Source organism: Ceratocystis lukuohia, assembly GCF_044167205.1.
Source record: "Ceratocystis lukuohia strain C4212 chromosome Unknown Supercontig7_pilon, whole genome shotgun sequence".
Taxonomy (NCBI): Eukaryota; Fungi; Ascomycota; class Sordariomycetes; order Microascales; family Ceratocystidaceae; genus Ceratocystis; species Ceratocystis lukuohia.
Window position 1 is genome coordinate 1,032,519 of NW_027263526.1, and position 14,425 is coordinate 1,046,943.

A 14,425-nucleotide genomic window follows, 5' to 3' on the forward strand; every position below is an offset into this window, starting at 1 on the left:
ACAATACAGCAAGACTTGTATAACCCTAAGGGTAGGGAAGAATGAAGCCACGAAAAGAAGGGACCGGCAGTACGCAAGCAGTTAGTTCTCTAATAAATTTGGAGTAAACCGTGTTGGTCGCAAAGCCAAACATCAACAAACAAGAGAACTATATAACGGGTAGTCCCCCTCTACTTATACACATATACTTACGCTGCCTCCTTGTATTTTAATCTAGCTACCATACTGTGGCCATAGCCTAAAGTCTCGTGAAAATCACAACACAACGTCAGCTTACTCCTCCAAGTAGCAACTACCTAGAAGAAGGATCGTCCCATGTACCTTCCCCATTCCCCAGAATGATTTGTTGTTTTGGCTCGAAGCCACGTCTCCAAGCGGTATAACCACATGTAGTAACTGCGATATTTCTTCTAGGGCAGCGGACTAAGTTCTGATAAGCATTCGCATGCCATGTCAATGAAATCAGTGACAGGATATATACCGTGGTTGAGGCAGGATGTAAAGTGATGACAAGCTAAGCAGGCGCAGCTCGAATCTTCTTTATTCTATACAAATTGCTGTAATATAACACTAGGCCAAAAAAACAATACACAAAGGACCAAGTAAGCCATGTTCATGGCAGTATTTTCCCTCTTTCTAATGTTTCGACTGTGTGCTTGAAGCGACCCCCAAGTAAATATAATGATGAAAACGCTTGACTAATGATATAAGACGAAGAAAAACCAAGAAATAAACAGGGGAATAATGGGTGTGTGAATCGTAAAAACAAAAAAGAATATAACAAAGGAAATAGGAATAGCCAAGTACAAATGGAGGCGAAACCTCTACATGAAACTTGGCCAAAACAGCTTGCTTTGCAGTCCTCTCTCTTGTAAAAAAAGAAGGAGGACGAGTCAGGAATTGATTCTATATCCCGCTCAAATTAGTCTGCAATGCGCAAAATTTTTCGCAGCTTTCCAAACTTTCGTTTACCTGCTGGTCCAGCCCCAGGAAGCCTTTCTTCTGTACCGTGACTCTCGTGGCTTATGCCCATGCCAACTTCTGGCTGACGACAGCCCATGATTGACGCCGATGTAAATGACGGAAGTGCCGTATTCGAGCTCGACTTTGTTGCTAAAGCTGAGACACCCAAGCCTTTGTACCCACCAAGGTCGCTGGCACAAGCACGGTTGACGCTACTGGTACCTAGAGCGGCTTTTGAGACAGAGTGCATCGATGAGACGCGCTCTAGTTCATGGAGTTCTTCGGTGTCTTGTGCAAGAGGCCATGGAGCTGCGGCCTTGTCAGCACGCCGTGGGCCAGAAGAGGGAAATGTTGCCGAAGAAGGGGTTGGCTCAATGTCTTCGCCTAATTCAGTGGCATACGTTCCCTTTGGGGCAGTACGATCCGTGCGCAAAGCGGAGATCTCACTAGCACTACGCTCAAGGGGAGTATCACGACGTGCTGCGCTTTCTGAAGGAGGGGCACGTTGGATCTTCTTGGATGTATCCTTGCGACGGCGCAAAGCCCCCATGATACCCTTTCCATCGCGCGACTTTTTCGACTTAGGGGCAATTGCAGCCTTGAGATCGCTGTCAGTCATACTGCTTTGAAATTTGCTTGCAGATTCGTTGCCGGGCACAGCATTCAGCGTGTGTAATGAATCGTTCGGGTTGTTGGTTTGAATTTGATTAGACGCAGCCAAAGACTTGCGAGCTAGCTCAAGCAAGCTCTGATTAATGGGTGGGAATGACTCAGAATGTGAACCTGTTAGATCTCCAGTCACAGGCCGAGAAGGAGTTTCGTCGTCACTAGAGTCCGCATACCGACTCTGGAAAGCGGAAACACCAAAACCACTCTCCTCGTCACTTGATTGATCAAATCGACTGCTTAGCCTAGCACTTCCCCTTGAGCCGGGGGCCTTGATGGTCTTGGAGAAGATACTCTTTCTGCCGCTAGAAATAGGATCACGCATACTCTTGCGGAGGGTGCTTTCCGAAGTAGATGGCCCTAGAGCAGGTGGAGATGAGCCACGACGGAAACCAGCTGGAGAAAATGATCTGAGTCTGAACTTTCCATGCTTCGCAGGCTCAATACGCTCAGTGCTCGCCATAGGGGAGTCACGCATCGTGCTATTGCGGAAGGAACCAAAAACACCATCAGCTTTGCTTTTGCTACGGCGGAAGCTAGATTCGGAATCTTGGCGCTGAAGAGTATGCCCTGAGGAGCTAGAATCCTGGCTGATCACAGGAGGGATGTCAAGAGATGCATGCCGCTGGGTATCATGAGAAGCAGCCAGTGTGGGTTGAGTAGAAGAAGCGGAGTAGCTGAAAGGACGCAGTTTCTTCTGAAGATTAGATCGTCTTACTGAGCCAACAACCGAATCATTATCATTCTCCGAATCATGACCACGAAGGGATTTCTTAATTTTGCGCTCTTTTCGAACGGCCTCCTGCCCAGGGCTATCGGCTTGAGCCATGGGCTCATTGGTTTTTAGCACCAAAACATCTCCATCAGATACAACTTGGGAATTGCGTTGAGTCTGGGCACCAAAAGTAGAAACAATATGTGCTTGAGCACTAATCGTAGAAACTATCTGAGCTTGTGCATTGGCTTCATAAATATGGCCAAGCTCGTCGTTTGTTGACCCTTGGAAACTAAAGAGACTTTGCGGAGACATGGGTGCTTGTGATGATGTTTGTTGAGTAGTACTGGTGTGGTTATCCTGAGCCTCAAATTCTAATTGACGGCGCTTCTCCGGGCTAAGGCTCTTCCAATAAGCCTTTGCTTTCTCCCAATCCATCTCATTGTTGTCTTGCGCCATAATATTGCGCGATACAGCGGAATTGTATATGATAGAGGTTTGGGGAGAGACCGTGCTTTTGGACATAGGAGACTGAGAAGGAGTCTCGTCATTAGAGTTGGGGGAGGCCACAGATGAGAGAGTGGGAGTGGACTGCTCCATACCCAAGGTACTTCCAGTCCCCTCCAAGAGGGTTTCGGAGACGGTAGACAGCTTAGAGCCCTGTACGCCAGTGGTAGAAGATGATAGTTCCGAGGGTGAGCTTTGTGTAATGAGGTTTGTCGTTATGATAGCGTTCAAGGACTGAAAACCATCGCCGTCAAAATCTTCATAGGCATCAGTATAAACACTAGAACCTTCTGAGTCCGAATCCGAGTTTGATTGCTCCTCGGCAGGGCGTGTAGGAAGATCTTCAGCGAATCTAACTAGCCGACTAGATGCAGCCGCTAGCTGCTGTCGAGGTTTAACATAAGACATCTCGTCTACATCGGCTTGGCTACCAGTTCCATCCAGCGCATGAGGGAAATCCCCAGGGAACATTTCTCCATCACTACCAGAGATACTTTGATCATAAGCATTTACCACATCGTGAGGGGAATGAAGAAAGTCTGAAGTCGATTGGGCGAAATATTGGCTGGACTGCGGGGTAGCAACTTGGGAACACGGAGGATCGGGTGCAACAGGAGGCACCTCCTCATCAATAGGTGACACCGGATGATGGTAATCATCAACAGAGCCTAGGCCCGATACAGAGCCAAAAGCATCTTCACTATCGTCACTAATAGGACTGGGAGTACCACCATATCCTGTTCCGTCAACTGAGGTAACAATGGGAGGAAGGGGTTCACAGAAGCGAGACGTATTGTCTTGATCCTTGATAGCTTTTGTGTTTTCGTCAGACAAAATCTGATCAAGTCCATAATGTGAATCAGCTTCCATATAGTCTGTGTTGAGTTCAGTCCCGCTCCGGATAGTTGGAAGCTGACGGGGTTCGTAGAGCGTGGTATCAGGTGGCAATGTTGACTGGGGGCCAGAAAGACGGCTGCTATCCTGAGTAAATACATCAGGCTGTTTTCCTCGGATGCTCTTGAAAGAAGGAAGCGGAGGAAGAAGGCCCATGCTCGTGAAGTCATGGGAATCTTCAGCAGTCAATTCTTGCAAGGCTGGGGTAGAATCCGTGGGGTTAGAGTGACTAGTAGAGCTGGTATTCTCATTTTGTATATCGAACTCGGACCCGGTAGTCGTTGTTTTTTCCTTTCTCCGGGACCTCCCGAGGCTGCTTAGCCACCGAAGCCCTTTTTTCTGTGGTGCACCGCCGCCGTCACTAGCATAAAAAAAATCGTCGGGGTGCATCACAGTGGCTTGATCGAAACTAACCTTCTTGCCAGCACTTTCAAAGTTTACATCCTCAGACATAGATCTAGGCTTGCTAGACATTATGTTGGATGCAGATTGTGGGCGAGAAGCCTTTAGTGCAGATTTGCGTGGCGATAGAGATCGTGACGGGGGAATATGGCGGGCTTGCATTTCAGAGTTTTGGCTGTCTGAAGACGAGGAAGAAAAAACAGGCAGCTGCTCGGAAGATATTGTGGCTGTTGATTGAGAGGCAGTGGGGAAATGCGAAGAAGCAGGTCTTGAAGGCAAGGGAGTCGTATGAGATGGAGCGGTGTGCATAAAGCGAACAGAATCGGCATGCCAAGCGTCAATAACGACAGACTTTTCTTCTAAAGTAGATGAGTGAGTAGAAGAGGCTTTGAGCCCCTGTGAGCTACCAACTGCGCCCAAGGCCACAGCAGAGCCGGTGCTAACAGGACGCACAGTTGACGACTTGACAACATTAAAATGCAACGAAGACTGTGAAACGTGTGAAGCTGAATCCATCAACTGAGATTGTAGTCCACTGTGTGAAGATTGGCGAGGCACAGTACTTGGTGCCTTTTGTCGAGAAGGATTATGCAGGCTGTTAGGCTGTGTTGGTTGCATCGCTTCCTTTTTTGCTGGCAACGTATGCGGCAAACTTTGATTCTGCGCTGTCACAGCACCACGATGAGCTGAAGACATAGGGCCAGAAGGAGTTGTGATCAAGTCTGCAGGAGTACTTAGGAGAGATGAACTGGATTTTGGACGAGCCCGTGTGCTTGGGCCGCTCCGACTACCCGATGAAGCATTTTTTAAAGAGCGAGAAGTTTTGCCAGATTGACTAAGCGAGCTGTTGATTCCATTGGTAGAAGAACGCTTGATGGCGCTTTTTGCTACTTGGCCAGAAGGGAGGGCCCCTGCCATCTGCAGGTCTCGATTAAGCGCATCTAGCTGTGATTTGGGTACAAGTCTGCGAGAGTTCGCGTCATAGACCATTGTCTCTTCGGGCTCTTCAGTGATTGCATCCGAGCTAGTGCTCTTAGTTGGCCGAGGGTAAGAGAAGTTGATGGACAAGTTCGGGCTAGTTGGCCTTGCATTGAAGGATTGGGCTCGTGGGCGCACAGGTTGGCTAGTCTTGACAGCAGTAGCTAGTCGAGAATCATTGTTTTGTGAAGAGGCAAAACCTCTAGGTGCGTTCTCGCTAGAAGAACGCTTATGACTTCCAATGTTGCGGTCACTTGCGCTAGATGATCTTTGGTGGTCACGACCATTGGAAGTTAACAATGGCCGAGTCGTATTGCGAGATGAAGCGGAATGGAGAGGCCCTGACCCACTGGGGGTAGAGGTTTCTCGCTGCAGCATTGCGGGTGACTGTGCTCGAAAGGTTCGTTCGGTCATTGAGGAAACAGATGGCGAACGACGGGCGGAAGCCGGACTACCCTGATTTGCGATGATAGAAGGTGGAGATAGGCGACCAAACGCGCGTTTTGTACTGGAGGTGGATGACAGAGAAGAGCTACGGCGACGCAGGTTTCGCTTAGTCTGGACTTGGGCAACGTTCGTTTTGGGAGTCGGGTTAGCGCGCAAGGCAGCAGTGGCAGCGGCTGCTGAGAGGCTTATGGGCGAAGTTGCAGCGTTCTTCTGATGGCTATTAAATGCGTTGACGGCAGCAACGTTGGCATTGGCGGTAATTTGATGGTCGGAGGACTGGGGCCTCTGCTGGTTTTGAGGTTGACGAGGGGGAGCGGCCCGGAGGGTCCTGGACTTGGTACGGCTCAACATTGTTTGGTATACGGGTACGAATTGATCCCAGGGCAAGGGTCATAGCCTATGAGGGGGTGGCCACGAATTTGTGAATATCCTATTTGACAAATAGCGGGCTACTAGAAATCATGTCAGTCTCAGGAGCTCAATGCAAAGTCGAGTCTTGGGGGGCTGTGGCACGCACACACAGCATCGGTAAGGCTTCTGCTTACTGGGACTTCCTTGAACAGCACAGAGCTGAAGAAGAATTGATTGGACGGCTAGAGCCAGGAGGCAACAAAGAAAAAAAGAAAAAGAAAAAAGCGATATAACTGGGGAAAGGAATGCAGGGCTGTTTGATAGAAAAAAAGGAATGAGAATAAAAGAGAAAAGTGAAGACAAGAAAAGAAGAAAAAGGATGAGCAAGAAGGCAAGGGTGCAAATATCGAGCAACAAATGCCAGAAAGCAAGCTCCCTACCTTACAAGATGAATGAGAGGGATGACGATGGCAAGATACAAACCCTAGTCAAGTTGAAAGGTTGCACCTATACGTAATGACGATGATATAGATTAGAAGCACGACTATGGAGTCGTGCTAATATTTGATGATACTTGGGATAGTATTGATTTTGTAGGATGGCAAAGCAAACAGCAAGGGCGCAGAAAAAAAAGGATGCGCAAGCATTAAAGAAAAAAAATACATATATATGAAAAATGTGCAGCTGCTAGTTGCAATGCTGAAGCCAATGATGAGAGAATAATGGGGGGTGGGGAAAAAATACAGCGGGATAATGAAAGAAAAATGAAGCCTTGATGGAGAACTGGAGATAGTTTGAAACGAAGAAGAAGAGGAGGAGGGAAAAAATAATGGAAATAAAGTGGGAAAGAAAAACAACAAGGAAAAATGTTGTCAAGAAGCCAAGTAGGAAAGAGCAAGAGAGATTGGAAATAACCTATTTAGACAAAGCTCTTGCTCTATCTTTGAACCGGGAGAAAAAAAATAACTAGGCAGTAACTGAAGCCGGAACAGGGAAGGGTTGGTTATTGAATCTGCGCTTGATCTTGCCTGAAGATTTGTTTGATCAGCCTAAAGTGGAAGCTGTTCTGGCAGATGAGTGATTGGGAAAACATACAGGTTAGGCAGTGACGACAAGATTGAGGCGAGTTCTTTCTATTATTTGCCTTCCAACTTTTGGTATTTTTCTTAATCTACAGAGGCCAAAAATGAGGTAACATAAAAACACACTGTTTAAAGAGGGCTAGAACCCATAGCGGGACATGAGCAGAGCAAGAGCCAAGTTAATGGCAAGGCACTGGCCTTTTTATCTCAAGGCAGCTGCAGGGGAAATCCATTATGGGCAAGTCACTGCTGTTAGTAGTATAGATACTTTGTAAGAGCTTATCGTGCCGCTAAATGAGTCGTGCTAATGCGGCTAGTGGCAGGTACTGGTACAGGCACCAGGCAGGGCTCCACAACAGCAAGCCTATTGCAGAAAATCCTATCAAGCAGTATCTCGAGCTGGATTCCTCATGCTATATTTGTTCTAACTGAAGCTCTACCTTTACGATCCAATGACGACATCTAGGCGGAGCTTGACTAACCTGATGGCTTACTGCTTGAGTCCCTTGGCTCATAGTTACCCTTGTTCCCTAAGCCCCAAATCCCACTAAGGCCGAGTTCGTTGGTTGCTGGCAGTGCATAAGATGAGTTGGCTTGTTATTATAGCCCTTTCATTCCGGTAAAGGCCATCTTGAATCTCTAATGGCTGATCTACTTTCAATATACTAGCCAGATTACCGCAATCGTACTCAGCTTTGTCCTCGGCTGAAGACGGCTATGTATGGTTTGGGGCTTTCTTTCCTTTCTCATTGCTTCACCGGAAAGGATCGTGAAAGGAGACTTTAGGACATCCCTAGACTGAGAGTAAGTTGGTGTTGAAGAAATGAATTATGCGGAATATTGATGTGTATAAGAATATAAGGACGTTATAAAGTTGAGTGCAAAAGTCTTAAATTAACGTAAAACAGAAAGCAAGAAAAAATAAAGCCGAAAATAAAACACGCACACGCAATACGGCGCTTCAACCTTTGTTCAAAACGCCGTACACCTACATACATCAATACTACACATTATTCTAAGTCCCAAATAGCATTCCTGGGCTTTTATTCCATATCCCTGGACAACTTGCCTTTCTCCTCTTCAGACCTTCATTTCGTATCCTAATCCACTCGAATAACCACCTTCCACGCCAAAGCCTCGGCCTCTCGAATAGCACACGAAAGGCAACCTCTGCGCTTGCGGCTCACCAGTGCATTCCATCCCTTCTGCGCACAAATAGCTCGTGCCAGAACCTCAAGGTCGCTGCCAAACTGACGTCCACGTGACTCTGCATGCATCATTGGCAACTCGCCCTTGCGACTCATAACTGGCGACGTGGGCGATGAAGGGGCGAAGTCTGCTGAGTTTTGAGATGCTGATGAGGAGAATAGATGCTGGTTACGATTTTGGTTTGTGATGCAGTCGATGATGAGGACCCGTGGTGCTGTTCCGTCCTGGCTACTTGGAGGCATCTGAGATGGCTTGCGGTTTTGGGACGTGCTTGCGGCAAGCAACAGGTCGTCTAAATTGTTGTCACGTGGCCGGCGTAGAAGATCAGAAATATGCATGATGGTGTAAGTGAACGAACGGTGTAGTGGATGACCAGCAACCACTGCTGGTGTCGTCACTTTGCCTGGGATGCCAAAGCCCGAAACATCAATCTGCTGAATCGATGTGTTTGTTGACGACCTTACAAAGCGTACATTCTGTGATGGCGCGCAAGGGTGGGCTGTAACAAAGTTAATGTCATATTCTAGAGTCACCTTGACCTCTCTTTGCACGTCATTGCCAAGGTTGACAGCAAAGCGCATACAAGCAGGCATGCTTATAATCTCCTGCTTTGATTCAGACGGCGATGGCGAGGAGGTTGTGACTCCGGATGATAGCTGCACGTGATCTGGGGCCAAGTGGCTATCTTGGAAGTTGTCTCCATTGAAATGGGGCCTGATTTGAGGCGCCTCAATAGAATGTAGTGTTGTGTTGACATGGTCAGGTGGCAGCATGTAAACATCCTCGTAGGGGATAATAAAATCACCAGGGAGCACCGATTTCTCGTCGGCATTGCCAATAACATTGGATGCCTTCTCGATATCGTGCTTCTGCCACAAGCGGGCCTTTTTGCCGGTCTTGTCAAGATCGTCTATTATATGGCTCAGTTAGCTACAGGCACACCACGTCGTTCCCCGCAATGTCGTCATGATGCATGTAGGCGTTGCATTTGCATGCATATGCATTGAATTTTCATTTTTATGTTTCAGATTTGACTCACCCTTAACTTCGTGGCTGACCACATCAATCCAGCCAGCTGTGTGGCCCACTGGCACAACATCACTAGAAATCCAGCTCAAGCATTGTGCTGAGCCTTTTCCTGCTGCGAGCACACGGCCTACAACATTGGCGGTATTCCAGAAACTTTTATTTTTCCACACAAAGCCACCAGACAAATTAGCACGGTTGCCAATCTGTCTTAGGGCCTTCGGATCGTTTTCAAGAAGAGTAGCCATGATAATGTAGCCCAAACTCTCACCAGGAAGAATAATTCCCGACATGTAAATCTTAGACAGCCAACCAGCTTCATGCAAAGTGGCCGATACATGGCGCCGGCGGGATGGTATGTTGGTCTTTTTTACTGTTGATGGCTGGGAAACAGAAACAACTGGTTGCTTAGGCACAGCCGTGACAGCATCGGAGGCCGTTGAGCTCCTGTGAGAACTGATACCAGGAATGTTGTCGTCAGCAGCAAAGCAGTTTTCCATAATACGCCTCTCGTACTCGTCCATGCCAGGCCAGCGCAAGATTTTAGCAAAGTGCAACAGTCCGTAGACCTGGCGGTCTGCGAAGCGGCCCTTGATTGAATACACTGGCCCCTTACAGTAGCTGTCATGGCGGTGGTGCAGTGACATTTTTTTAGTGAGACCTGCTAGCCAACCACCCAGGCTGCGCTCGTTTGTCGATGTACCATCAGTGACGGTCAGGTGCAGCTCAGCTTCATGGTGATGATTGCTGTTGGGTGTAGCTGGGCCATTAACAGCAGGCTCCTCAATGGAAATGTCAACGTTCTCCATGAAAGATCGCGCTAGCATGAGCGACCACTTGACTGGTGTTGTAGCTTCTTTCTCAAAACGGCGCACGGAGTTAATTGGAATGTTTTCCAGACCTAGTTCCTCGTCTTCAGTGATGCTATCTAGACGGATGAGTAGCTCGCATGCCAGGAGAATTTGCGCCAGTAGCCAGGTCCTTTCCTCGGCGTGAATAGGCTGTTGCGCATTGAAGGTGCTTTCTGGATCTGATCCAGAGGCCTCGTCAACCGCATCTTCACGATGCAGGCCCCAGAGAATTTGTCCAATCTGCAGACGCCACTCTACGCGCGAGAAGTCGATCCATACATTTGGTAGGGCAAGCGTCTGCACTAGAGACCGGATTTGCGGCGCGAGCGATCCCTTGTCTGCCGTATCAGCGTATTTTAGTGGAGGATTCAAGATGGTGGTGTAAAGCTCGTTGTATAGTACTTTGTTGTTAGGAAGCTGGCTGTCTGTGGGAGATGGCCCGCGTTTGCTGCCCCAAAACTTAGGATTACGGTAGCGCTGGCAATCAACGGAGAGCTGATTGAGAATCACGTGCTCATCGAGGGCGCGTAGGCCATCGCGAGCGGCAAGAAGTCGCTTACGAGCATTAAGAACTTCGGGGCCTCGAGGTAGACGATGGATATCAAAGCCAGCCTGATCCTGGCTCAGAGCATCAGCAACACCAAACTCCAGAGCGCCCTGGTAGCCCATGGTGCCCTTTTCAAGACCTTGCATGTTCAGCATGCTTGGCTTCTCCCGACATCGAGGGAAATAGTGGCCGCGCTTCTTTTCGGGGGGCGGGGCATGGGAAACCACTGGCGAGAGCGGGTTGATGGAAGAGGAAGATGTCGAAGTACGAGAAAGAGGATGCGAGTAGTCATCGATAGGCGAGCCCAAGCTGGCAAAATCACTGCCACTTTCTCGGTTTCCTGAGCCATTGCTGAGCGTCCGCTCAAGCCTGTAGTCTATGCCTAGGCCCCCATTAGAGGGCTCAGAGCGAATACGCACAGGAATGTGCGGCCATGCTGTCATGCAGCTCCAGGCAGGATCACCAATGCGCATATGATCGCTCATATCACGGATAGCAAGCTCTTCGTCCCATGGATAAGCCGCAGATGGGTGTGGGGCTCCGGTATTGTGGCCTTCACTGCGTGCAAAGAATTGCGGAGCACCTGAAAAGAGCTTCTCGACGTCATCTTCGCCAAGAGTCGTCATGATTCGTTGGATGTTGAGCCGCCGGGCGTCTTGGCTCCGAACGCTATTGGAACGCGGAGGAGTCGGCAAAGGCTTATTAAAATCGAAAAGTGGTTTTCTTTTAGATGAAGCACCGGGAAAGGGTGAAGATGGAGATTCTGGAGCTGGAGAATCGTAATACGAGCTTGGAGAAGGAGTCTTGATGACGAAACCGAACAGGTTAGTTAGTGTTAGCTCGCACAGTTACAAGGGTAATGGATGAATAAAGGAAACTAGAAGACAAGCCCAAACGCTAGGCAATATAGAGCTACGTGGGAGAAGCAAGAAAAGATAGAAAAGGGTTGGAATTGGGAATAAGAAACAAAAAGGCAAGGGATGAATGGGCACTAGGGAGGAGAGAAAAAAAGAAGACGTGGGGAAATAAGGCCATGACAGTCACAGGAGGAAAAAAAAGATCACATGATTATTGTCAGGCACAAAGCCGGAAAGGAAGGCAGGAGTAAAAAAAAAAACAAACAAGGTAGTTGCTGCCCGTTGGTCGTTTATTGCATGAGGGGAAGCCAGAAACCGGCCACCTCCAAATGCCCCAACGCGCACAACATATAGAGGGAGGGTTAGACAAAGAAGCGAGTTCCAGGGTTTCTTGAATTTCCTTTTGCATCGCTGATTGAGGAGATGATGGGGGGAGAGAGGAGGGAAGGCCTGGCTTTACACTTGTTTGCACCTGTTTGGGGCTTGGTTGGGGTACATTGCAAAACTTGGGCTGTGAATTCCATTCACACACATGTAAGTAAAACCATAAGCGCAGACGGAATCGGGAAAGAATGCACAAGGCCGCCAAGGATTGGCTAGACCGTTTCTTGTGCAGCTTTTTAAGCGTGGCCCTAGCCTGCCTAGCATACACTCCAGATCTTAAAAGATCGAACTAACGAAACAATCGTGTTGTTTACAAGACACCACTTGGTGCCAAGCTAAAATGGACTTGGCCTAAATCTCGATTTCAACTCCATGCAAGTTACGAATAAACTCTAGGGAATTTTTTTTGGAAAGCTAGGGTCAGCGGAACAGTATCTTAACTCACCATTTGCGTATATGCTGTCTGCAGAGGAATCGCCGTGCTCTCAGGCCGTGAAAAGTAGTCGCGGACCCCTGACCCAGTACACATTGTCATTGATGTCGGGTTCAGTGGTACCAGACCAATTCCGCCAGGTGTCTGGGCGTCGGGTGATGCCAGCCACATAGTTGGCCCTTGCGAAGTTGCCGTATCCGGACGTGCAGCCATATGTGAAGGTATTCCAGGCGTCAAGGGCGTAGAAACCGCCATAGGCGACATTATTGGTGCATTGGGGTGTTGAAATCCCGGCATAGCCATGGGCGGCATGGAAGTAGGACTAGGCATGGGCCTTGACGACATGTGGGGCATCATGGTTGGGAAAGACGTCTTGCGCGATATTCCCGGATTGCTTGTGTACTCTGTTGGTGTGTGGCACCGGGATATCGGTGTTCTAGAGCTTCGTATTGTCTGTGGGTGAATAGCAGCAGGCGCAGAGGTAATTTTGGAGCGAGAGCCCAACGTCGCTGCCATTGACGAAGCAGAGTGCCTTGATGTTAGGATGGAGCCTGGCATTCCATGAGGCATTGATGACCGCGAAGGTGCTGCGGTACCAATAGCCTCAGGACGAGGCGCACTGTGAGACTGTTGGGGCTGAGACATGGTGGGTATCGTGTTCCGGTGCTCTGGATTCCTGGGGCTCGGCACAGCGGTGTTGATTTCAATATCTGTCTTTGTATTATTGGTGTCAACTTGGTCTTCCGCCTGGCCACGGTGCCTTGACTGACTCTGCCTATCCCGTGACGCTGCCGATGACAACGATGATACTGAAGGCTTGCTACTAAACATGCTGGACAATATTTCACGGCCCCGAGTTGCAGAGAAAGAATCAGTTCGCTTACTGCCACTTTTTCTTTTTGCCGAGCCGCTCTCCTGACTATAGCTCATTTCAGTGGTGTAGTCGTTTTCTCTTATCTCTGAAAATGGGCTTCTCTCCTCATTAGTTCGTATTTGAGAAAGAGGACTGGTTATTGAGGGTGTCGAAACATTGTTGTAGTAGTTTGCAGTGCCACGGAGGTTTTCGTCAGAACCTGCATACTGTCGTCGATGATTAAAAGTGAAGGCCCCCCAAGGCGAGGCACTTGAAATGGGTTCGTCCTGTTGTTGCAAGGCAGGAGAAGAAATCAAGTTTGTAGTTGTTATGGGCGGCGGAGCAATGGCTCTGAAGCTTGAAGGGCTAACGTAGTTCATGGGGCCGACACTGCTAGAATTGGCGCTTCCAGACATCATCTGACGAATTTGAGGGCTTGGGGGCCCCGGAGCTCCCCAACTTTCCATTTGCCTTGGCCTTTGCCGATAGTGCTGCTCAGAGTTGAGCTCATGGCGAGCTTGTGCAGAGGTCATGGTATTATTGTTGATCCAGTCTTCGACATCGGAGTTTTTCCGGTACTGGTCAAGCGGCATTCGTGTGAATCCCATAGTGGCAAGATATCCGATTGGGGCGGACAAATAAGATGAATACAACGAACGACTATGGTGTAGCGATGAAGCAAAGGAGAAAAGGCACAGCCTGTTTAGAGGAAAAATAGGTCGAAAGGCGAGATAGTACCTCTGAAGTATACTCGGGGAAAGAGAGAAAAAGAAAGAGAAAAAAGCAACACAAGGATATAATACGAGACGGCTAGCAAGAGAAAGAAAACGAATAAGCGAATCTCGAATAGAACTCAAGCAGGCGAAAGGTAGGATTCATGGACAAGAGATCATCAACTAGATATCCAGGGACGGCGGCACTCAGAATATTATAAGCCAAGTGAGACACAAGGTAAGCCAAGTAGGCAAGGTTCAGGGTAAAATCCAAAGGAAAACTTAAACCCAGATCGAACGTGCGTGCAGATGGCAAGGAAGAAAGAGAGAAGCTATCCCAAGGTGATCCGTGGTCGCACTAAGCGAAGTCAATGTGCATAGATATCCTGCTGTGCTCAGAGCACCCCAGCCAGCTTTGCTGACCTGTAAGCTGTTAGTTGTTAGCTAGGAAGACAAATTAGAAAAGGAAAATTCGACAAAAGGGGAAAAAAGAAAGAGAAAATAGACAAAAGCCCTAGGAAAAGCTTGTATGGAGGGGCGAAAACAG

At 48.4% G+C, this 14,425-nt stretch overlaps 3 protein-coding genes across 3 annotated transcripts; all 3 read right to left on the minus strand.

Annotated features, from left to right (window-relative positions):
- Positions 1 to 922: 922 nt before the first annotated feature.
- On the minus strand, positions 923 to 5,923 carry HOO65_070207 (uncharacterized protein; the record flags this gene model as incomplete). The annotated part of the gene is made up of 1 exon (XM_071001276.1): positions 923 to 5,923. The coding sequence occupies one exon, from the start codon at positions 5,921 to 5,923 to the stop codon at positions 923 to 925; it is 5,001 nt and encodes a 1,666-aa protein (XP_070856925.1).
- A 2,182-nt stretch (positions 5,924 to 8,105) lies between these two features.
- HOO65_070208 (uncharacterized protein) lies at positions 8,106 to 11,264 on the minus strand (the record flags this gene model as incomplete). The annotated part of the gene is made up of 2 exons (XM_071004863.1): positions 8,106 to 9,124; positions 9,254 to 11,264. The coding sequence occupies 2 exons, from the start codon at positions 11,262 to 11,264 to the stop codon at positions 8,106 to 8,108; spliced, it is 3,030 nt and encodes a 1,009-aa protein (XP_070856926.1).
- A 1,051-nt stretch (positions 11,265 to 12,315) lies between these two features.
- HOO65_070209 (uncharacterized protein) lies at positions 12,316 to 13,773 on the minus strand (the record flags this gene model as incomplete). The annotated part of the gene is made up of 1 exon (XM_071001277.1): positions 12,316 to 13,773. One exon carries the CDS (start codon positions 13,771 to 13,773, stop codon positions 12,316 to 12,318), a length of 1,458 nt encoding a protein of 485 aa, XP_070856927.1.
- Between the last annotated feature and the right edge of the window lie 652 nt (positions 13,774 to 14,425).